Consider the following 22,867-nt stretch of genomic DNA (forward strand, 5'->3'; position numbering starts at 1 on the left):
CAGCTGAAATGTTCCGCCGAAGCCATGGGAGCGGCTGGTGCGGCAGAGCTCTCCGTCGCCCGGAGGCCCCGAGAACTTGTGACGTGCGGCCGGGAGGCGCCGGGCAGCGCCGGCCCCGTCCCGAGCTCCCGCCGGCAGCCGGCGGTGGACGGCGGGCCCGGCGCGACTTCCGAGCCGCCCGCGCTCGGCGCCGCGGAGGCCCGGGCGGAGGCCCCGGGGCCCCGGCTCCTTTCCCGGCGGGCGGCTCGCCGCAAGCCCCGCTCCCAGCCCCTCTGAGCCGGGGCGGCGCTCCGGGGTGCGGCGGCTCGGCGTGCCGGGGCTCCCGGGCTGTCACCGACAGGCGCTGCGCCGGGGCCCGCAGCGACCCGGCCAGGGGCTGCTTCCGAGGGGGCGGCGCACGCCGTCGGGGCTGCCGCCGCGCCGCTGCGCCCGGCCGGGCCCCTCGCCGGCGGGACGGGACGGGACGGGACCGGGCGGGCGGCGGCCGTGCCTCCTCGCGGGGCCGGAGCGGAGCGGAGCCGTCCGGCAGGGGCGGGCAGCCGCGGGCGCGCCCGCGCAGCCCCTCGCCCCGGGGCCGCCTCCCCGCGGGGCCGCGCCGCGCCGCGCCGCGCCGGGCGGGGCGGCGGCGCGGCGCGGCGCGGCGCGGTGCGTCCGCCCGTCGGCGCGGCGCTGCTGCCCGCGCGGCGGGGCGGCCCCGCGCCGGTGCGCCTCTCTCTGCCGCTTCCCGCGCCCTCTCCTAGCTGCGGCGCAGATCTCGCGAGAGCGGCCGGCTGGTGGCCGCGGGGGTTGTTGCAGCAGCGGCGGCGGCGGCAGGAGGAGCGGCGGCGGCGGCGGGCGGCGGCCGGGGGCGGCCGGCGGCGGCGGCGGGCGGCGGCGGCGGCAAGCGGCGCCCGGGGCGAGCGGGCGGGCGGCGGCCGGAGGCGGCGGCCGGCGGCGGCCGGAGGCGGCGGCGGCGGCCGGGCGCAGGGGCGGGCAGCATCATGGCGGACAGAGACAGTGGCAGCGAGCAGGGCGGCGGCGGCGGCGGGGGCGCGCCGGGCTCCGGGGGGCCGGGCTCGGGCGGCGGCGGCGGCGGCGGGGGCCCGGGGGGCGGCCTGCAGCACGAGACGCAGGAGCTGGCCTCCAAGCGGGTGGACATCCAGAACAAGCGCTTCTACCTGGACGTCAAGCAGAACGCCAAGGGCCGCTTCCTCAAGATCGCCGAGGTGGGCGCCGGCGGCAACAAGAGCCGCCTCACGCTCTCCATGTCGGTGGCCGTGGAGTTCCGCGACTACCTGGGCGACTTCATCGAGCACTACGCGCAGCTGGGGCCCAGCCAGCCGCCCGAGCTGGCGCAGGCGGCCGACGAGCCGCGCCGGGCGCTCAAGAGCGAGTTCCTGGTGCGGGAGAACCGCAAGTACTACATGGATCTGAAGGAGAACCAGCGCGGGCGCTTCCTCCGCATCCGCCAGACCGTCAACCGCGGCCCGGGGCTGGGCTCCACGCAGGGCCAGACCATCGCGCTGCCGGCGCAGGGGCTCATCGAGTTCCGCGACGCCCTGGCCAAGCTCATCGACGACTACGGCGTGGAGGAGGAGCCGGCCGAGCTGCCCGAGGGCACCTCCTTGACTGTGGACAACAAGCGCTTCTTCTTCGACGTGGGCTCCAACAAGTACGGCGTGTTCATGCGGGTGAGCGAGGTGAAGCCCACCTACCGCAACTCCATCACCGTCCCCTACAAGGTGTGGGCCAAGTTCGGCCACACCTTCTGCAAGTACTCGGACGAGATGAAGAAGATCCAGGAGAAGCAGCGGGACAAGCGCGCCGCCGCCGCCGCCTCCGCGGGCGCCGGGGCCGAGCAGCAGCCCGAGGCGGAGAGCAGCGCCGCCGCCGCCGCCGGCCGCCCGGGGCCCTGCTGCAGGCCGACGAGCCCGAGGAGGATTGATCCCGACTCGGCCTGCCCTCGCTGCCTCCCTGCCTGCTGCACAGAGACACACACCCCCCCACAGAGACTGAGCCTGTCACGGACAGAACGGAGAGACCGCGGCACGCAACCAGAGAGAGAAATAATACAAAGCGTAAAAAGAGGAAAAACAAACAGACAAAAAACGACAAAAAAAATGTACCTGTTCATAACTCCAAGGGAGCACCACCCACCCGACAGCCTCCACAAACTGACAGCCGAGCAACTCCTCCGACCTGCCACCCATCGCTGGATGTTCCTCCACTTTACCCACCGTATCAAACAGTAAGCAGCTGCTAAAAACAAACAAACAAAACAAAAAAAATTTCAAAAAAAAGTAATAACATTATATATGAACTGTGTTTCCTACTTGATTAAAAATATAAAGAACTGAGTGTTTATTTCCCTAATTAACCAAGAACTTTTGTACACGTTTAAGCTATTATTATTAAAAGTGTTTGCAAAAATGGTCAAGATTATAATATTGCTGAATTATATAAAAAAAAAGTCCTTTTCATGTTGAGCTAACATTTGACTTTAGCACAAAAAAGAGATATTTTAGAACACGTAAAATAATATTTTTAGTTTTTTCTTCTCATTTTGTTACCAAATTTCAAAACCTTACATGGAGGTTATTATAGTATATTTGACACCCTATATACCTGTGATTAGAGATGTGTATATATATATGAGGGCTAGGCATGCTGTGTGTCTGAGCTTTGTCTAAATGTTATGCAGAAGTTTGTAGAGTTAAAAGGTACGTAGGTTTAATTCATGCAAGGTAAACAATAAGTGCTCTCTTTTATACAATATGCATTGCATCTGGACCTTAAACATATAAAAATGGTCAGTGAAACTTCTGTGAACATGAAGAAAATTATTAAAAAAGGCATTTAAATGAAATTTGCTAACTTGTGATTTTTACGTTTGAACCAAAGTTATTCAAATAGTAAAAAAAAAGAAAAGAAAAAAAAAGGAAAAAAAAAAGTAAAGATTTCCTCCCATATTTTTCTGCACCTGTTTGGTTTACAACTAAGTAGGCGTATTGTCATTATTGTGTATATGAGATGTACTTGTATTGTTCATAATATATTTTTTTTATTATGTGTACTTAAAGTACTTACCTAACGTGCAGCAATTTCCAGTAAACCTGTTTTTGGACAACAGGTAGTGAGTCTTTTGTGTCGTCACTGGCACTAGCACTATCTCCTAAACTTGTAAGAGGTCTGAACCTATACTTTGATTTGTGCCAGTGCTGTTAACTTCTGTAGGCCTGTTAGAAATCAGTGCAACACAATTATAGAGTAATCCTACTGAGCCATGGGATTTTGAGTTTCATTTAAAAGTGAAAGCCAAGCTGGTGTCTGTAAAGGATTTCCATGTAGCTGTGGTGCTAGTTATTACTGGCTACATACATTATAAATGTAGTTGTGACCCCTTCCCTTCCCCCAAGTGTACAAGCCTTCTCTCGAAAGTATGTACTTGTGAGCTCTAGTAAAAGCGTAGGATATGAAAATGCAGAATTTATCAGAACACTAATTTGTCAAATTGTGTTCTCCAAATTGAAATTATTTGTAATAATAGACTTTTACAGGTTTTTCTTTTTAAAAAAGTTTGTGTGCTTTTAATTGACTAACTTCTTGCTGCTGTATAGTAAAATATTAATATATTTTTATCATTAAACTGCTGCATGACTATCATCATTATGAGTGAAGAGAAAATGTTATAAAAAAAGATGCCTTAAACAGTAAAAACAAAACTTTTTTTTTTTTCTTGGCTGGAATTGAGTAGAAAGCATTTAAGAGAAACTAGGATCTTGTTCCACTCAAAAGTTTTTTGGGATGCAATCATTTTTCTTAACGTTCTTGGCAAAGTTAACCATGTAGTAGACCTAGCTGCTGTATATAGAAGGCACCACCTGTAGGAACAGGAAGTTGTCTGTGCTTTTTATTGATTGTTAAGGATGGATTTTTAGAAGGGTGGGGAAAAAAAGCTTGTTTTAAATAATTTTATTTTCTGCTGTCTTTTTATTTCCATTTTAAAATTATAATTCCCTTTTTTTTTTTTTTTTTGGAGATGTACTGTAAGTGTCAAAACAAGCTGTTTCCATTGTACCATGCGTTTCCCTTTAAAGAAGTTTATTGTTAGTGTTCACAGAAAGTTAAATATGAGATGACAGTACAGTAGTTAGGTATTTCTGTTTCTTTAACAATCACTGGAAATGTTTAAAATTGCTTTAATGTGCACTTTCCTATTTCCAAGTAGTAAAATAAGCTTTCAGAGTGCATAATGTGACATTTGAAATGGTTCTCAACTGCATGTAAACATTGTCTAATAACCTGCTTTTTTTTAATTGGAGGGTCTTGATGAGCAGTTTCATTTATTGTACTTCAACTGTGATGTGTAAAGGACTGCATTCTCCATGCTGCTAGATGTAGTTAGGAAATTAATTGCTTTGGTTTTGCTACTTGATTGTCTTGGTTCTACTGTTTACTACAGTTTTAAAAGTTGTTATATTGCAGATTGACACACATTGCTTGTAGTTACAAAATGTTTTATGTTATCAGCAATAAGTAGTGTGAGTCAATGAAAACACAGCAAAGTGTCCTTCTTTACCTTTGAGTTAATGTAAGCATTGTTAAATAGGTAGACTTCTCCCCTGGGTCACAGCTGACTGGCGGGGAATCTTCTTTACCTGTACAGTTCAGATCCTTCCTGGGATCTGCCTGAGTCAAGAAGTGCATGGGTCGTGCAGTTCCAGTCATACCATTACAGCTTAACACCGTTCTGGCAGTTTTGTGAACAGTGTCTTTGAGAATTTGTGGTCAGTTTTTGTTTTGTTTTGGGTTTTTTTTTTGCTTTTTTTTTCTTTTAATGCACGTTATATATGTTCTAGGACTTTATGAATGGTGATAATGAAAGACTAAATGACTGTAAAGATTTTTTTTTTTTTTGCTTTGTTGTTGTTTTTTTTCCCAGAGGTGCTCGGTACTTTACCAAGGCTCTAATATCTCAGTATTTAAAACAAAGTACAGAAAACCCTGTTTAATGTTAGAAGAAGAAAGGTATATTTGACCATATGTGTTGTTTTTTAAAAAAAGACAGTATGCTCAAATGTGCCAAGATATCTAATTCCTGAGAAGTATGCCTTATATTTTCCTTGATGATATGCTTTTAAATGTCTTGTAGAATAGGTCCAAGAGCATGATAAAACTACTTTATAATGACTACGTGCAAGAAAACTTGAAATTCATTGCAATACTGACATTATTTTATTTTTAAGTTAAAGGGACACTGTCAAGTAATTTACCATTAAAATATGACCTCCCTTTAAACTGGTTCTACTCTAACGGAGAAATGTCCTCCAAATTCAAAGCCCATTTTTTTGTTTTAAAAAAAAAAAGTAAAATTGCTCTGTCTCTGAGAAGTTAAATAAAAAAAAAGAAAAAGAACTAGCCACTGTTGATTCATGCCTCTTATTTATGGTTCTGCTTACAACGCTGCTGTGAGAGGCAGCCACTCAGCCGCAAGGGGAGCAAAAGTTAACTAACCAGACCTGTACCGAAATTAGCACCAATGTCTGTGATGCCAAGGAAGTTTACAGCTTCAGCCAAGTAGGAATCATGGGGGCAGAGGACGAGTAATTAGAAAGAGTCAGTTGTGGGGTCAGGATAGGATGCTGTCCCTGAGCTTCCAACAAGGCATATTCATATGTGATGGAGAGTTTAAAAAAAAAAAAAATACTTGACAGTGTCACTTTCTTGCGTATCCCTTGCAGGGGTTGAAATTTGCTCAGTGTAGCGTTCTTTGAGAAGCAGTTGAAAACCTAAAACTTTACTATTGTAAAGAGTAGAAAGGCTGTCCAGTCTGGGCACCTGGGTAGCAAGACAGATGCAATCCTATCAAGTGAGGCAGAAAGCTGCTGATCATTTTAACCCCTGCTCAGAGCCGACTGATAACTTCTTTTTTTGGGAGCAATTACTTTGTTGCCTTTAAAAATAGCACTGTAACCACCTTTTTTTATGATTAGCTGTAGTATAACCTTTGTCCCTTCAAACTATGCAAGCTATTAAATGTAAAATAGGGATCAGTTAAAGATAGATGATTATATTCAATCAGATGGCATTCATGCACTAACTGGAGTATATACAGATAAAGCTATTAGAGTGACTTGTATGCTAACAGCAAAATATAACATACCTACCTATTCTAAAAATGACTATTAATATTGTATAACAGGACTGTGGGGTTGGGAGGGAATGTTATCTCTTACCTTCTTAAAAGGGGATTTAAGATTTTTATAACTGTTTTTTCCATCAAACTTTAATATTTTTGTCAAATTTTTAGGTATTTAATTTGTAAAATAGATTTTACTTTGTACTGGCGTACAGAAAATAGGGATTGATTTAAACTTTTTGAAGCCAAGTGATCAAGTACATTTGTAATAAAAAGTCAATGGATCTATATCAGTCGTACTCACTGTTTTCATTTCTTGTACGTTCTAATGCAGTGGCGCTGTATGTCTCCCAAGGAAAAAAAAATTGGGGAGGTGGGTGGAAGGAGAAGGCAAAAATACAAGCATTGGTATTGCCAATTAATGCGACTTCTCGTATGCAAGTAGCCTTTTGGTAGTCAGTGGAGATTTGGTAGATATGCATTTTTACTAAAAGCACGTGCACCTTTTCAATACTGGTTTGTGAAAACCTGAAGTTTTTGACATGTCTTTGCTTCATGCTTCCACCTTGAAGTAGTTTAGTACCTGTAAACTCTCAAACTGACCTTTGGGAAGTATCCTTCCCTGGCATTTAAGAGGAAAAAAAAGAAACCTCTATAATTTCTTATAAGGTGGTGAACTATGGCATGTTATATTTTTGCACCTGCACACTGTCTCCTGTCCTCAAAGGTCTGCCACTTCTTATTTTCTCTAAGTTGGACAACTTAAACTTTTTTTTTCTAAGTAAAATTACTAAGCGTTTTGGATTGAAGACTTCAACGGATCCAAGTGAGTTTGGATCCAACACCTTGCAGAGCACTGACTTTATTTTTTTTGTTTGCTTAAAACCTAGACCTGCCATTTCCTCTTTCAGGGCATATACCAAATCTGATTGACTTGTTTGTTTCAAAAGTTGTGGGAGCTAGAAATGGAAATCCTGACATTAATGTACAAGAATGCTAAAACAGGTTTATATTTTTGGGGACTCTTGTGAAACATGAAATATCAAAGTATAACTAAAACCAACAAATTTCCTGGGTTTTGCTAGTCCAGTGTGTAGAAAATGAGTTTCCATCTCTGATAGGTGAGTTGGAAAAAGATAGTGAAAGCAAATTATTCCACAACACAGCAATTTGCTCATTCAAAAACCTGCTGCTTCTTATTGGCTTGGATTGTTTTTCAAAAGATAGGATTCTGCCTAAAATCCTGGAGAGCTTCTCTGTTAAAAGGACACTGTCAAGAATTTTTTTTTTTAACTGCAATTTCAAAATCCTGCTTTGCACTTTTTTTTTTTCTTTGCTTATTATCGGGTTTATCCAACTTTTCCTTTTATTCTTTATTATCCTTCTCTGCTGGCTGCCTGCTTGTGTAACTGAAGATCACTGTTAGTGTTGATGTTTGGACTATTTGAAAAAGGAGTCTAATGTAGTTTTAAGTTCTTGTGCCAGGTTTTGTATTTTTTGCACATGTATTTCTCTCACTAAAAATTTTACTCTCGTGGTTTTATTTTATAGTGTGTAAAGAGAGGTGAAAGGATTTGAATTTTTGGTAGCAGAACAGAGAAGCTGACTGCATGCAAAGTGTTGTCAAAATGTTTTGACACAACTGACAAGGTAAACAGGCTAGTTCCATTTTTATTCTCGATTCCTTAAGCTGTTGCAAACTCCTGTGCGGCTTGTAACAATGAAAGATAATTTCAGCCCAGAGCTTTTTTTCAAGTCTATGGTTCCTTTTACACTGGTTACTTTCACATGATTTAACTCTCTGGTACTGCAAAATGTTGTGTGTGGGCTGCAAATGTGGCAGGGAGATACATATATATAGTTTAAAGCGAGTTAAGGGTAATCTAACGAACTTTCAAAATGCTAACGGTTTTTAAAAGCCTGTTTGAACCAGAACCTAATCTTTGGACCTGAAGTGTGTGGCATTTTTTTTTGCTTTAAGTTGGATCTCTTGTGTTGAAATTGCTGAGAATAATGGGCTGATGGCAAATGGCAAATGCACTTCTAATTTGGCAGGCACAGTTAGTGTGCTGGAGTGGGGGAGCCCTGCATGGGCTGTATGCCCTACTCAGATGAGCGATACCGTCTCCTTGCTCGTGTACGGTTTGTGTCAGATGCTTGTCTTGAGTCTGCCTTGTGAATTTCTTTTAGCCTGGCTTCCCTTCTTTTCTACCTTTTGTCCTTTCAAAAAATTTTAGTTCTTGATGGCACAGTGTTTCAGTGGCAGCTGCAAGTGTGGGGTGAAGTCAGCCTATGTTGTAGTCTGCAATGTCTCATTTCTCGCAAAGTATGAGCGGACTAATGAGGATTTACTGGGCCATGCGTTGTTTGTAGTTAATACAAATCAGAATGGCTGTGTGTACCATGTAGAAGGAAATACCAAATTGTCAACGGTTAGGCGTTCACAGAGTTACTCTCCCAGTGGTATACTGGGTATTTCATTGCAATTTGGATCACGTGGAAGTGTTGCTAGAGGAGTGTTTTGGAAGAGAAAAGATGAACAGATTTGTCTTCTGAAGTGCTCACCTGTGAGCATGTAAGATGCTGTTGTTGCCAGTGGGTCAGTTACTGTAACCGGTCAGAAGCTAGGGACTCAAGCAGGTACCAAGTCAGCTAAAAAGACTGTTCTGGAGGAGAAGCTACTACCTGACACAGACAGAGGAGATCTTGTCCTTTGAAAGAGCCAGTTGGAGGATGAGAATAAGAGAGTTTAGCAGACTTTTGTGGCTCTCAGAGAGCATGTAGTAGGACAGGAGGGTTAGGCAGGCGGGACTGGACAGTTAAGATATGTACTGGCCACATTTTGAATGCTTTGGTATATGAAGTGGTGCTGAATGTGGAGGATACATGGTGTCATTTACAGAGAAACACATCAACAGCCAGATTATAGCAGCTCTGGAAAACATTTCCCAAGTATCCTTGCCCCCTGTGGCAGCTGGACAATCTAGGTGGCCCAGAGGATTTGGGCAGCACGGATCCAGGGGGAGCAGCGGGAGGAGGGGGATGTGGATGTGGGTAGCTCCACAGGTCCGATCTCTGCGACTTAGCGTCACTATGTGACTAGAGCCAGAGAAATGATGTTTGTCAGGAGACTGAGAGCATGTCATGCCTGCATCTATAAAAATAATAAACACCTGTGTAGCTTATTTGAGGCAAAATATCACAGAAGAGGGAGAGGGAGAGTTGAATTTATATAGCGAGAAATGAGGCGTGTTTTCACAGAAATGTCAATTAGATATTAAGTGAGAAAAGAGAAAGATAAAGGACTTCTGGCCCTACTCTCTGTATTTGAGTGTTGACTGGATTAAAACAAGACAGAACGAATGGCTGGATATTTCTAAATAATGCTTCAATGTTCTTGTTCAGATCAATATTGCTTGTACTCATTTGTCTGTAAAGAGAATTTGGTTTCTGAGTCTTTTGCTCCAGAGGGCAACCCGTCCTGCTGAGAAGGATTCCTGCTTAGATTGGTTTTATGAAGCATATGGATATTGTCTCTTTTTGGATGACTTGGAATGTCATAATGAACATTCCAGAGTGGTCATGGGCTGTGTCTACATGAGCTTTGTAGCTCAGGAGTGCACTTTGGAAGTGACTCTATTGTCCCTATGTACCATACTTTGGTTTTTATCATGGAGGAGTCTCAGAGCATGCAAACTAGATTCGAAAGACAAGCTCCAGAAGTGCACCTTGTGCTTTAACCACTAATGGACATTAGGTCCGCTGGACCAAACTAGAGGTCATGAACAGTAAAACCCCTGAATCACCAATAAGGTGGCTTTTTTGAACAGGTATCTTCTGGATCTTCATCAGCAGATAGCTCTCTGGGTTAACTCAGATTATTTCTTTGTTTTGCTGGTCATCGGTTAGTTTGCTGTCCATCTTCCTGCCTTTAGCTTTGTAAAAATACACATCTTAGTCTCTTCTTTGGCCTAGGACATGTAGGAAACTGAAGTGGAAAGAAGACTGGCTACAATGCTGGCAATGGAAGTTTGTTCTGAGCCTTCCTGGCTGTGGTGCAGAAGGTGTTTTTTTTGTTTGTTTGTTTGTTTGTTTGGAAACACCTGAAATATGCAGGAACTGAAGAAAAGCTTCATTCTTTCTGTTGCAGTTGAGAGAGGTGTGGGGTTACAACTTGCAGTGTAGAAAGATGTGTCCCTCTTGGCTAGTGAAAACTTGGAGAGTGGCTGTTATGGAAGCTGATCAGCAGTGTGTCCTAGTGAAGGCAAAGTGTATGCTTATCTTAAGAGATTTAGACCTCTGTTCAGGAAAAACCTCTAGACACTGAAATGTCATAATGTCATCTCATTTAACATATTGACTTCTATAGAGAACTGTTTGTAAAGCTGGTTTGCAAACTGCATCTGAATCCCCTTGATCATGTTGACCCAATTGAGTTTGGATTTCATCTTGGACACAGTACAAAGATTGTGCTTTCAATTCATATTTGTGACTGTCTTGGTGTAAGAGAGGTGTCTTTGCTGATAGCGGGTCGATTGGTTTGACCATCAAGTGGCACTGTTGTACTTGCAGACTTGCTAGATGGTATGGGAGTTGAGCCTGAGTGGCTCATTTGCTTTCAGAGAGATCTCACATGATCATGCTGGGTCAATGCTCAACTGCTCTAGAGTGGATCAACATTAATATATGGGGCTTTAGGGCAAGTATGCGAGGAAATCTAAACTGTGGACTCTCTGCTGCACTGTTGAACTCTACACGTATGTTTTCAGCTCATCTGTGTTTTAAGCTGTGTTGATATACCCAGTGTTGAGATGAAGCTGCAGGCTAGCTGGAGGAGGCTAAGCCTATATAGTGTATATGCCTGGGTGATTTATACTGCTGGGAGTAGAGGGTGGAGAAAATGAGCAGTGGCTGCTTTTCCTTCTTTCCGTTGATGGTGAATGTCTTGATGTGTGACTCAAATTCAAATCACTGGGCATCTCAGATCTTCAGTACCTTTCAGATAGTGTGCTAGCTCTGGTCAAAGATTTGGGGAGAAGAGGGGAGGGGGCTGGTTGTTGGTTTTTTGTTTTTTTTTAAACTGTGCCTGGGTAGAAAGATTTGTTATCATGTGCCAGAGTGCAAGAGAGCATATGTGTACCTGCAGTAGGACCTGCCTGGACAGGACATCTCAGAGCATCGTTGCAAATCTCCATTGCTTTGCGTGTCTTTCTCACCTCCAGGTTGAGGTTGCTGTAGTGTTTCACTAGGGACTATATTTTATTTCTCCGTGATCTGTGCTGGTTGCACAGTACTTTGTGAGTGCAATGTAAGCTGTTGGCTTTATTGTTTGTAGCCCCCAAGCATTGGGACTTGCTTTTCTTACGCTTGCCTTTTATTCTATGTTTTTATATAGACAGAGGAGTTTAAACCAGCAGTTCTTTGGGAGTATGTGTCATCTTGTCAGCTCTCCTGGCTCTGTGCCAGCTGATCCAGACTCCTCAAGACTTATATGTTTACCTAGGTGTCTGCAGGCAGGCGCTAGGTTTTCAAAGACCAGCTCTTGTCTTAAGAATCCTTCTGCACTGGTCCAGCAGAGGAAGGCCCAGCTTTCTCATTTCTAGGCAAATTGTGAAGGCTTACTGATCTGTCAAGACTTGAAGAAATGGCTGGTCTAGGAAGTCTGGATAAAGGACTGGTAAAATCTGGTATTTAAACCTCCCACTCAAGTGATGATGAGGAGAGCTGGCAACGTAACATTGGCGTATCAGGAATTGTGTGGGTAGGTCAACTTAAGAAAATTTTTGTGTTTATAGCACCAGAGGTGAAGAAAATAAGCCAGTGTCTTGTCAGATGCAGGGTAATAAACTAGGTCTAAATTTCTTTTTCTTAGAAAGATTATTTTGTTTAAGTGCCATGGTTTTCATGATGGTAGGGTTACCGTTGCAAGGAGCTGCTGAAGGGCAACCAGACAAACCAAGAAGGTCTCTGAGCAAAATAGGGACTAGATGCTTTGAAATATTTTCTAGCTTTAATAATTCTGAACTAAGCACTGCAAATTAATGTAATTGTCTTCTTTGCTTTCATGTATGCAAACAATTTGGTTTGTAGATAGGTCTTTTGATCATGCTGTATTCAGGGACTCATTCAATTAAAAGAAAAGTTGGCTTCCAAGCTGCATCTGTCAATAAAAGTCCTGGTAAATGAGTCCTTGCAGGTTTATGCAAGGCCATATGTAACTTATTTTGTGCAATCAAACTCTCTAATTGGTGGTTTAAAGTAATAAAAAAAAAATCAGTTAGCATTCAAGGTCTATTTTAGTTTAAAGATGGACTTTATATGGTCATAAAGTAAACATCCTGGTTTAATTACGGAAATTGAAGAACATCAGCTTGATTGCACTAGGAACCACACAGTAGGGCACAGAGGGCATACTTTGAGTGGTTAGCTTGTGACAGAATATCATACAGTGCAACAAGTGGTAGTGCTCATTGCTCCAGTAAGCATCTTGAGGCCATAGTTGTAGAGCTGGTGAAGAAGAGATGGAATTAGCACCTGCAGATGGTCATGGTTTATCCTCACCTCAGCACTGGTTGCCTCATTCTTTCATCTGAGGAAACTTCACTTGTAACTGGACGGGGCTAGAAGAGTAATTTGTAATTTAGTGAGCAGTTGTTCTCTGCATGTTGAAGAGGTCTCCAGAAACTGGGGAGATAGCTTGGAGAGGCTTGGATGGCAGATGGTTTGCTCATGGGAAATACAGGGTCAATTCCTGATTATTGTGAGGACCATCTGATGAGCTGCTTGATGGGAGCAAAACTAAATCTCGGAAGATATCAGAGTGCTTGGAACAATCCTGTGCTGTGGTCTTTGCATATGAAAGAGGTTCAGATATTTGGGAAGCGAAATTTGGATGGTTGGGAAGAAGACAGCATTTAGAGCATGGTGGTACCTTTTTCCTAAAGTCTCAATATGTGACTGGGAAAATGATAGAAAGGGTATGATAAATAAGTGAATTTAAGAACTTATTACTTTGCAGTGTGAGCTTGGTTGCACTTCAACAAAGTGGAAGTAGACTGGTGGCACAGAAAGTGGACAAGGTTTTGGGAGGACAGTTTAAACATGGTGCTAGTGGAAGGCTGGTGTTCCCAGGGGTTGAACAAAGATGCTGAACAGGAATATCAGTAACAAAAATGTATGCCCATTTCTACCAGAGGGCAAGGAATAAATTTTCATGCATGCAGAGTACAAGGAGGTTGAGAACAGAGCCGTATACTGTGGAAGGGTAATGGGACGTTGTACTACAGAGATGAATAAGAAATAGGCATGTGGCCAAAACAAACAAACAAAAAAGTCTTTATACCAGTGTAGAAGCATTGAACAAAACTAGGTGAGTAGAAAGCCCAGGAATGTAAAAAGACCTTGACATAGCTAGCCTTATTGAAACATGGAGGAGGGGAGAGACAGTGAAAATTAGTGAGATGCCATACTACCTGGCATTAAACTATACAGGACAGACATGGTAGGTCATAAAGGCGTGAAGGAGCACTAGATCTAGAAAAGCTGCCATAAAATCTGAGAGGAAATTGGAGTGGTGATGACCATACGGTCAAATCTATGTGGATATGAATCCCAAATTGTAATGACACTGATGTATTAGGAAATTTTCTACTCCAGACCAAAAAAATGTTATGAATTTCATGGGGCTTGGGTGAAAATAGGCAGCTGAGTCTTCATAAACCTGTAAGAAAGAGTAACTTCAATTATGGCCATGCTTTCTGGCCAGATTGTTAGCCAGCTCCTTCCAAAACATTTTGGTGAACAAAAAACTTGATTTACTTAAAGATTCATTTCTTGTAACAGCCTGTTCTAGAGTTAGCCTTGATTTAGGACTAAAACATAAGAATTGGTTCAAGATATAATTACAGTTGAGTCATTAAATAATAGTGACCACAGTACAATTACAGGTTCAGCATTCTCAGGGGTGGAAGAAGCTGGACTAAAAATGAGTCTTGTATTCTAAAACTTCAGAGGGGAGAATAACAGAAACTTAAAACCCTTAGACTTGGCATAGCAGCTCCATAGATGCCTTGAAAGGTTACAGATATCCACGTTAGGCAGAACTCTGTCTGGCATGAAAGAGCTTGAGAGTTGAGGTGTAAATCAGTACGGTAAAACAGCTATAAAGGTAGAGTCCAGCAACACTCTTTCAAAAGACAAAAGTCCAACTCTCATGAAGTAGGTTGAAAGAGCCATGCTATATAGCAGGTAATCTGCGATCTGAAAATTAAATATATTTGGAGGAGCTTTGAAGAGCCAGAGGCCTTAGAGAACAATTGTTATTTTCAGTGTATCAGCGAGAAAGCCAGGAGAAATCTGAGTTCATAGAAATGAAGGACCAATTAATTTTCTGCACTTTTTCATTGTACTTGAGTGACTTCTCAGCTTCATTCTGGAGCAAAGTGTGTGTTTGAGAGCTTATCTGTCTGTGATCTAGTCCTTTTAGATGATAAAGATGAAGAGCCTCTCTCTGAAACTCAAGAGTCTAAGGCAGAAATGCTAGAGCAAAGCAATAAATTTAAGTGGAAAAGCAACTGCTGTACCTAGGAGTTTTGAAGTAGCTTGAGACTGAAGCACTAAGTTAGTAGCAAAAATAAGACCTTGTTAAAAAAATAGTTTAGTATTGTCCATGACTAGATAACACCCTAATAATGGATTTTTCTTTTTTTTAAATTGAAGTATTAAATAGGACACTGGGAATTGCAGATTAGTGATCCTGAACTCTGGTCTGAGAAAGATTAACTGAAGTGCTATAACACTTCTGTATGTGATAGGTGGAAAGCAGCATACTTTCTGCAAAGAAAGATCTTGTTTTCCAGGTAATCTACCAGAATCTTTGGACACATTGACAAACAGCAGGAGGTGGAGAGTCAACTGATCTTTATGTGAATATTTTAAAAGATTTTGATAAAATCCTCCCAAGAAGGCATTTAAAAATTATTCTTGGAATGAGAAGAGAAATATCTTGGTTTCTTCTTTTGTTCCAGACAATGTTCATCACTCAGGCAGCACGAGGTAGACAAAAGTCTAGTTTGAGATGGTGGTCCAAGACTTCCTGAGCATAGAGGAGTTCTTGAGTAGGTCTGCAGTCTTTGAACAAGTGAGTTTCCTCTGGAAAACACCAATTCATTAAAACCAAAGTTGTGTGGTGGAGAAGGGCTGATTTTCATTGAACTTTTATTGCGAATGCATCTAGGTCCTGGCTGGAAAGCCTGGTTGACTGAAGAAAAGAAAGAAGCGCAGAATAGTTGGCAGGATGAAATCTTGACTTCTCCTGTGATGTGACACCCCTAGTTCAAATCCCTACCCTGAGCTCGAACTGCAGGGCTGCCACATCCCCAAGTGTGCCTCAGCAACCAGACAAGTCTGGATGCATTCAGTTTCCTTTTGTTTTTACCAAAAAATCTAAAAGGTCTCAGTTTTGACATTGAGCAAAAAGGGAAGGGGTGAGGAGAAAGATCTGTCCAATATTTTCCAGGTCAAGAAAGCAGTTTTCATCCAGCTCTGTTCTCGAGAGAGGGTTGTCTCTGTATGTATGTGTGTGTTCATGCATGCCTGTGTTATCTCTCTTTCCAGCAGACATGGGAGGAACCATAGCTAAATGGTGTAAGCTAGAGCAACCCTATGCTGCTCTAGCTTAGGTTGAGGCTTCTTAAAAATCTAGAAGTCAGAGCAAATCCCCTTGCTTTTCCTGCCTTCCCTGCCTTCAGGAGATGTTGATAGAGAACAGTAAATGCTATGCTAAACCATCTAATTTTGTGATAGGAATAGATTAATAGCAGGTTTGCCTCAAGGCTTTCTGTTAGGATTGGTGCTTAAATATATGAATTGGCAATTAGGAGCCCATAGAGTGGTCAGTTTATGTTAGTGACATCTCTTCAGCCTGGCAGTGACTGAGCAAGTTCAGAAGGGCCTAACAAAGTTTGGTACTGTGAGTACGCAGAGATTAGGTTTGTGAAATGCAAGGCAATATACAAAGAAAAACTAATTTTTAATGCTCTAACAATATTATTATTAGGCTTTAAATGATTTGCTTATTCAGAAAGAAGAATATCTTTCCCTCAGCATCTGGTTTTGGGTAGCAAAAGCATATGAACCGGAGCTGTATAAAGACTGCCATAAGAAATAACTGAATATTATACATTTAGGTGCTAGGGTCTTAGATGCTGTTGTGTTTGAACTCATATTAAATACAGTTCATTAGCTCTCCAAGATGTTCCTGTGCTGTTTTTCCCTTGATATACTGGTGGTTGTCACTGACAGAACCTATGTCCCCTTCCTCTAGAAATACTAATTTCATTAGATTGCTCAATTCTAGTTAAATTACATCTGCTGACTTTAAAGTACATAATATAAAAAAAAAGTTGTGATATGCTTGCATGATAGTTATTTGATGTAAGACAATGCAAAATCTCTTGTGCTCGCTCTGTAGGAATTTGGGCTTTGGGTTTCATTTGCGAGTGTTGTATGTACCCAACTGCATGGGATCAGGCCCATCTTTTTTTTAAATATATTCCACATCTGAGATTAGAGATGTTCCAGAACACAAATCAGAAAAAAAGTTGTCTGTTACAGGCTCAGATGATAATAGTGACTTGTACTAAAAACTGTCTGTCCACATAGAAAACTGCACGGGTGTTTCCATTTAACTGCTGTTAAAGGTCTGGCGTTTTGGTAATAGTATTTTTTCTAAATGTACTCAGTATATTTGCCTTTAAATCCTTATAGGTACAGATAATTACTGTTGGTGTTCTGTAAATTAGCTCTGTACTAGGATCCACATTGGACTGGGCCTAATATTGTGAATGTCAAATATGACTTGAAAAAGAAAAAATGAATTTATACCCTTTTTATGTAGTTCTGCCCCATACAGGGGTTGTTTTGTTTGGTTTTTTTTGTAGACATACCAGGAGTGCTACAATTGTCTTCCCTATTTTACTTGCTGTGATGCTCTGCAAAAGAACCCAAACATGTAGATTGGAAGCACACTTTGCTTTTATTTGAAAACTTTTAATTGAAAGATACAGATTTAAATCTATTTTTCTTTCCTTTGGAGACACTGAGATATTATCATGATGAGGTCCATGTAAATACGTAGCTAAACTAGACCGTAACTTAGGGATAATGCATCTTTTTTACACTTTTTTTTTTCCTTCAGCTGTCATCAGTTATCTGATTGATATTTTTAATGTAAAAAATTTAAATAGTTTAAATAAAAAAGACTTCACTCATCAGTCAGATATTGCTTCCTCTGATACTATAAATCTGTTCAGGCTTGATTATTTGTAGTCTTCCAAGAAAGGTAGACAGGACCTCAATTCTTAATGCCAAAAATCATCCATGATGAGGGAGGGAATCCCTTCTTTTAAAGAGAAAACCCATTAGGAGCTTCTTCAGACACCCCACAACACACAAGAAGGGTATAAATACCTACATATTTTTTCTTTTCCAGGTGATCTTTAACACCACACAGCAGTCTGCTGGGCTGGGGTCAGGGGAGATGAGAAGGCAAGTAGGGCCAGCAGGTCCAGGTGTGTGGGAAGGATACCCTGACCTGCAAATTTGCCCAGCTTTAGCGTAAAACTGAAAGGTTATAGATTTGGGCTTTTGTTTTGGCTTTTGCTTCGCTTTGTGTAACTCAGCACCATGTAACAATCCTGTGCTCCCTGGCCTAGTCCTGTAGCATCTCTGTACGGGAGGGTGTCGGAAATCTTTGGCCTAGAAACTGCAGGTCATTGCCACGGCCTGTATTTTCCGTGTGCGTGCTGCAATATTAAGAGGTCCTCTGAGTTGATATTAATACCAAACACAGCCAGTTCCTGGATGGGTTTACTGGTGGAGTTCTGCAGTTCCATGGTATTTTGTATTTCAGCCACATGCATTCTTGTATCTTCAAAGGTACAATAAATAAAGAATTCTCTATTTGTAATGCTGTTCACATAGTTAGTGGGCTGGTTTACTGCAGCTGTTAAGTTTGTGTTTAGGAAGTCAAATGTGGTTGGTTTTCACCATGTCAAACGTGAATCCTAAATTTTGATCCCCTGGAATGATAAATTAGGACTTTTTTCAGTTCAAGGAAAAAACAAAACGAAAATGAAACAACTCTGGAGACTTGTGTTCTCCCTTGGTAGTTAAGGTCATTTAAAACCTGCTTCTTTTCAGCCATGACCTATGGTTCTGTTCTATTGGTTTTTTTTAGCCATCTTGACCTCATGTTTGCAAATATTATTGGTAATATAATGCTATATGTACAAATGTCTGTGTGGCTCATGTGTATGTTTCTGTGGTTTAAGTCAGCCACAGAATTCTGGAATTTCATTGTACTTTGGTTAAATGTTGGACTTTTAACTCTTCTACTGTATGGCTTCTTGATTTCTCTTGTCCAATGTGGACCAACTCTATTTTTGGAAATAAATAAGCATGTAAATAAAATGAATGGGTTTATGCCACTTATAAGAAAATCCTTTATTCAAAATATACACTCAGTCTTGTATATTTTATGGTATCTCATGTAGTGGACAACAGTCAAAATCTAGAGGCTCAGGTGCAAGCAGCCTTCATGATGAGATACCATATTATATACAAATTCATTTCCAGGTAGTTTCAAAAGAAAGCTTTCCCTCTCCTGGGCTGTCAGACAAACACCTTTCAGGACTGCTCGGTTAACTGCAGTCTTTTGGAAAAGGGGGGAATTCCAGAAAGAGGCACATAGCTTAAATGGAGTAAAGAAAAGAAATCTGACTTTCCTTTAAACATAAGGCTTCTGGTTTGAGGTGTTCATTTGCCAAAAATTCAGCTGAGCATAGGGAGGCCTTAGATCAGCACTCAGCTCCTGCTCTGGGGCATATTCCTCCCGCTCGCCCCGGTGTAACATGCCTCAGGACTGCAGAAGTTGAACCTATGGAGATCAGGAAAAAAAATGACTTTTTTTTGTCTTCTCCATATAAACCAATATTTACCAGTAATCCTGTGTTTCTGTTTTTGTTTTTTGGCAGACTTTTACCAGTAAATATCGGTTTATTCCTGAAACCAGAAGCCCTAAACATACCTTTGTTTATAAGGTCAGTTGTCATTTCATCTCTCTCGTTCCCCACTCCCCCCCAGTACAAACTGGCAGGTAATTGAAAGGTACCAAGTTTTCTTTCTAGTTTTCCTGCTCTGCATCTCTGGAAAAGGAGCCCACAGGACCTAGACCCTTCTGTTGGTAATGTAGACCTGAGTTTACAAATTGTTGTTTAACATTTTAAAGTCTACTTTTAAGGATACAGGTGTTCCCGTCAGTCTGGTGCGGGAACTAATAGAAATCCTTACAAATGCATAAATTGGTTCACCTTTCCAAAGCCTGTGGGTAGGTCTCTCACAAGTGTCTTCAGGCTTGGGCTTAGAAAATATTTATCCAAAAGTGTACATTAGGAAATGACATTTCTGTTTTACAGCAAACAGGACTGGGGGAGGGGAGGGTGGGATCAGAATTTGGAAATGATTTTTTCCCCCTTTTTTTCTATATCCTACTAGAAATCAAGCATTCTCTTTTGTAAAGAAAGCATAAAGTGGGGAGGAGGGAGAGAATTTGGACATTACCCTTTCTAAACTCTTTCTCCGAAGCAGAGAGAAAAGTCAGGTAAAAGGTTTGAACCTTAAAAGGACATTGTTAGGTAGGTGAGACTCCAAAAGCAGGCTGGCATTTCTTAATGATTGGAATTGATTTGTGTAATTTTCAGAATTTTGGTTTATACCAAGACAAATCAACCTGGGAGTGTTGAAGCTTCCTTTTCTGCAGGTGTTTGCAACCCAAACACAACAGCATTATGCTAATACTCAAGAAACAGAGAAGCTGGCGAGGAATAGAAAATGAGTTGACTGCACAGCCCCAGCCAAATTTTTCTCTTTTGAACAAACAAAAAAAAAAAAAAAAAGAGAGAGAGAGGAAAAAAAACCACACAACCCCCTGCAAAAACAAACAAAATCAAAACGTGATTTCAGATGTTTTATCGTATAGATTATGGTTGGCAAGAGTGTTTTCAGTACAACTGCAGCCTAACTATGTCCCTTTAAGGAGCATAATCTACTAATTTCATTCTAATGAAACAAAAGCTAAAGTTATCTTCCCTTTAGTGCAAATCAAAGCTCCTGAAACCTTAGTTGGAGTCCATAATGACGGGAGTCTTCCAGCTGTACACTTTGAGCTGAAAACTACCTTTCCTCCCCTTTTACAGCCTGTGTGGTTCTGATTGCTGGCAGTTCTATAACACAACTTTAATCTGAGCAATTGAGCCTGGTCCTACATTATCTTCAGACGTCTTGCGGAGGACTTCTGTTACCAGTTTGGTACTCAAAAGCTACACCCCACCATGAGAAGTCATTTATTTTTTAAAAGGCAGTAATAGATTACCCTCTCTAGCTCTAATGGAAAAATTATATTGCAATGCAACTTTATAATAAATTGTTCATATAGTCATAATTCCGTTGCAAACCCAAATTGGAGAACAGATCTGTTAAAGGTATATATTAGTCTAGTTTTTTTCTTATTGTAAATACTGTAATTTTATAATACTGTCAATATTTTATTAACTTAGAAATATTTAACAGAGTTTAATCTATGTTAGTTCAGATTTATTTATAGGTTTATGTTGCAGCCAATATTGCATTACATTCTAATGTAAGATTAACTTTCAGCATGTAAACATTGATTTAATATATCATTGGAAAAACTAAGAGAGAAAATTCTCACTCTTAAGCTGTAATATTTATCCTCCAATTCCCAGTTCAGAATCATTTAATGAACAATTATGAGATTTCAAAAACTCATGAAACTAACAACTGCACTTGGACCATGTCATTTGAAAACTTGAATTTATAAATGTACCTGGCTCTTTCACCCTGTTTGTAGTGAATGAGATTGCTTCAATATCTAATCTATATAGTATGGAAGTCTTTATTTTGAGCAAAGGGACACTGTCAGATCAATTTTAGATTCTTGTTTAAAAAAAAAGAAAAAGAAAAAAGAAAAACTCACCCTCAGTACATGTGTGTTAATTCATTTTTAACTGCAAGGGAAAAATAATATATATATATTTTTAGTTTGTTTATTTGGCTCGAAACTTTCCTGAAGCTGTTTGCATCTCAGAGCTGTGCAGCTCTGGGTGCTGGGTGAAAGGCAGCTGACTACAAGGACTTGCCTGACCACAGGACGTGGAGTCTCTCCCGGTCCAAGTGAAAGGCCTGATCCCCTCCTGTGCAAAGTACGTGGCAATGCCTCTGCCTCAGAGGGAAACAGGATCAGGTCCCTGGCACTGATCAAAATCAGAGCTCAGCAAGATGACTACAAGTGCACAAGGTGTCTAAAACTTGCCATTTTCTTGATCAAAGTTTCTCTTCAGAAATTTGCTTTATATATATATATATATATATATATGTATATATATATAAAAAAGATATATCTATCTGTCTATCTATCTTAGCCTGATAGTGTCCCTTTAAAAGTATATAGATGTTCACTTTCTCTGCAAAATGACTGGAAGTGATTTTCTTTTTAAGATAGAGGAGAATTCATCTGTAATATGTTTGGAACATAACTTGCCTAAAAATACCAAAAATATCTCAAGGGTTTTCATGGGAGTTGGTATTTTTTGAGTGTAAAAGTTAATCTTTATTAGAGATGTGCCAATCTATACTGCTTTATTGTAGTGTTGTTATATTTAGGCATTTCAGTTAACTTACAAATATATACTGTAACAGTATACTTTGTACAGATTTATTTAAAATTTATTTGAAAACTGAAATAAAGTAGGCAGAAAATAAAGATATTTATTTTTCATTTGACTATGTAAGAAGCTATCGTTCTTTTGGTTTTAGTGTACCGGTGTACCCAGCCTCAGAACCACTGCATTCTTTAGTTTGTAGGATGCTTTTCAGAAACTGTGGATATGTGTATTTGTATTGTTATGTTGATAAGTAAATGCAAACAATGGAGTTCATTGCTTTTATACATCCCAAAGAGAAGTTCTTCATGGTTTATTTTCTGTTTTCTGACCGAAAAGGCATGTATTTTTGAACAGTGTTCATTCAAGTTCTGCCATCCCACTTTCACATCAACCTTTACCAATTCCAGGATGGGAGAATTTACCTGCGTACCTTCCCCAGTGCACCAAAGTCAGCAGTGACATCGTAAGGGAGCAGTTGAAATGTGTGTCCTTGGGGCTGTATGTAAAACAAATGCAAAACAAGAAAAATCAAGATGTTAAATTCAATAGAAAACAAATTCCTTATTGTACAGTAGTATGGAGATCTCTAGTAAACCTGCCATTAACAATAGATTCTTATTTTTTGAATAATCTATTTAAAAGAACAGCAAGCCTTGTATTTACTAGTAAATCTAAAGTGTTTACATGGAATTACTAAATAAATTATTTGATCTAAGATGGCTCTCATCAGTGCTGATTTTTAATGTAGAAAATTAATTTGGGCTAATGTTTTTTTAGTTCGTGCTGTTCTTTAAAATCTTCCAAAGCAAATTTTTGAATACCTCCTTTTGTTTTAAGTTAGGTTGTGAGGAAGACACAAAACATATGTTTCCCCACGGGTTCTGACGGGAGTACTACCTAACATTTTCCAACATGATCCACATCTTGATGCTGCACTTCCATGTGCAAAAACAAATTATTGCTGGAACAGAGCAGAATGCTATTAACTGAAAGTCCTCCAGCAAAT

At 41.3% G+C, this 22,867-nt stretch overlaps 1 protein-coding gene across 3 annotated transcripts; it reads left to right on the forward strand.

Annotated features, from left to right (window-relative positions):
- The first annotated feature begins 980 nt into the window (after positions 1-980).
- PURA (purine rich element binding protein A) lies at positions 981-22,566 on the forward strand. Of its 3 annotated transcripts, none has more exons than XR_010885621.1 (3): positions 981-2,227; positions 7,670-7,768; positions 19,153-19,197. XR_010885621.1 is itself a non-coding variant. In XM_067304738.1 (3 exons), the coding sequence occupies exons 1-3, from the start codon at positions 981-983 to the stop codon at positions 22,556-22,558; spliced, it is 1,656 nt and encodes a 551-aa protein (XP_067160839.1). In that variant the 3' UTR covers positions 22,559-22,566. The 3 variants fall into 3 exon arrangements, 2 of the variants coding, with proteins under 2 accessions (XP_067160839.1, XP_067160840.1); XM_067304738.1 differs by lacking the exon at positions 7,670-7,768 and adding an exon at positions 22,216-22,566 and having other exon boundaries at positions 19,153-19,218; XM_067304739.1 differs by lacking the exon at positions 7,670-7,768 and adding an exon at positions 20,374-22,304 and having other exon boundaries at positions 19,153-19,218.
- Positions 22,567-22,867: the final 301 nt, after the last annotated feature.

Source organism: Apteryx mantelli, chromosome 14 (genome assembly GCF_036417845.1).
Source record: "Apteryx mantelli isolate bAptMan1 chromosome 14, bAptMan1.hap1, whole genome shotgun sequence".
Classification (NCBI taxonomy): Eukaryota; Metazoa; Chordata; class Aves; order Apterygiformes; family Apterygidae; genus Apteryx; species Apteryx mantelli.

Bases quoted from the DNA above. Each gene is read 5' to 3' on its own strand.
- PURA (XM_067304738.1), top strand. From the start codon at position 981: ATGGCGGACAGAGACAGTGGCAGCGAGCAGGGCGGCGGCGGCGGCGGG. The intron at 2,228-19,152 runs GTAAGCAGCTGC...GTTTTTTGGCAG, and splicing joins TTTACCCACCGTATCAAACA to ACTTTTACCAGTAAATATCG. The intron at 19,219-22,215 runs GTCAGTTGTCAT...ATTTTTGAACAG, and splicing joins AACATACCTTTGTTTATAAG to TGTTCATTCAAGTTCTGCCA.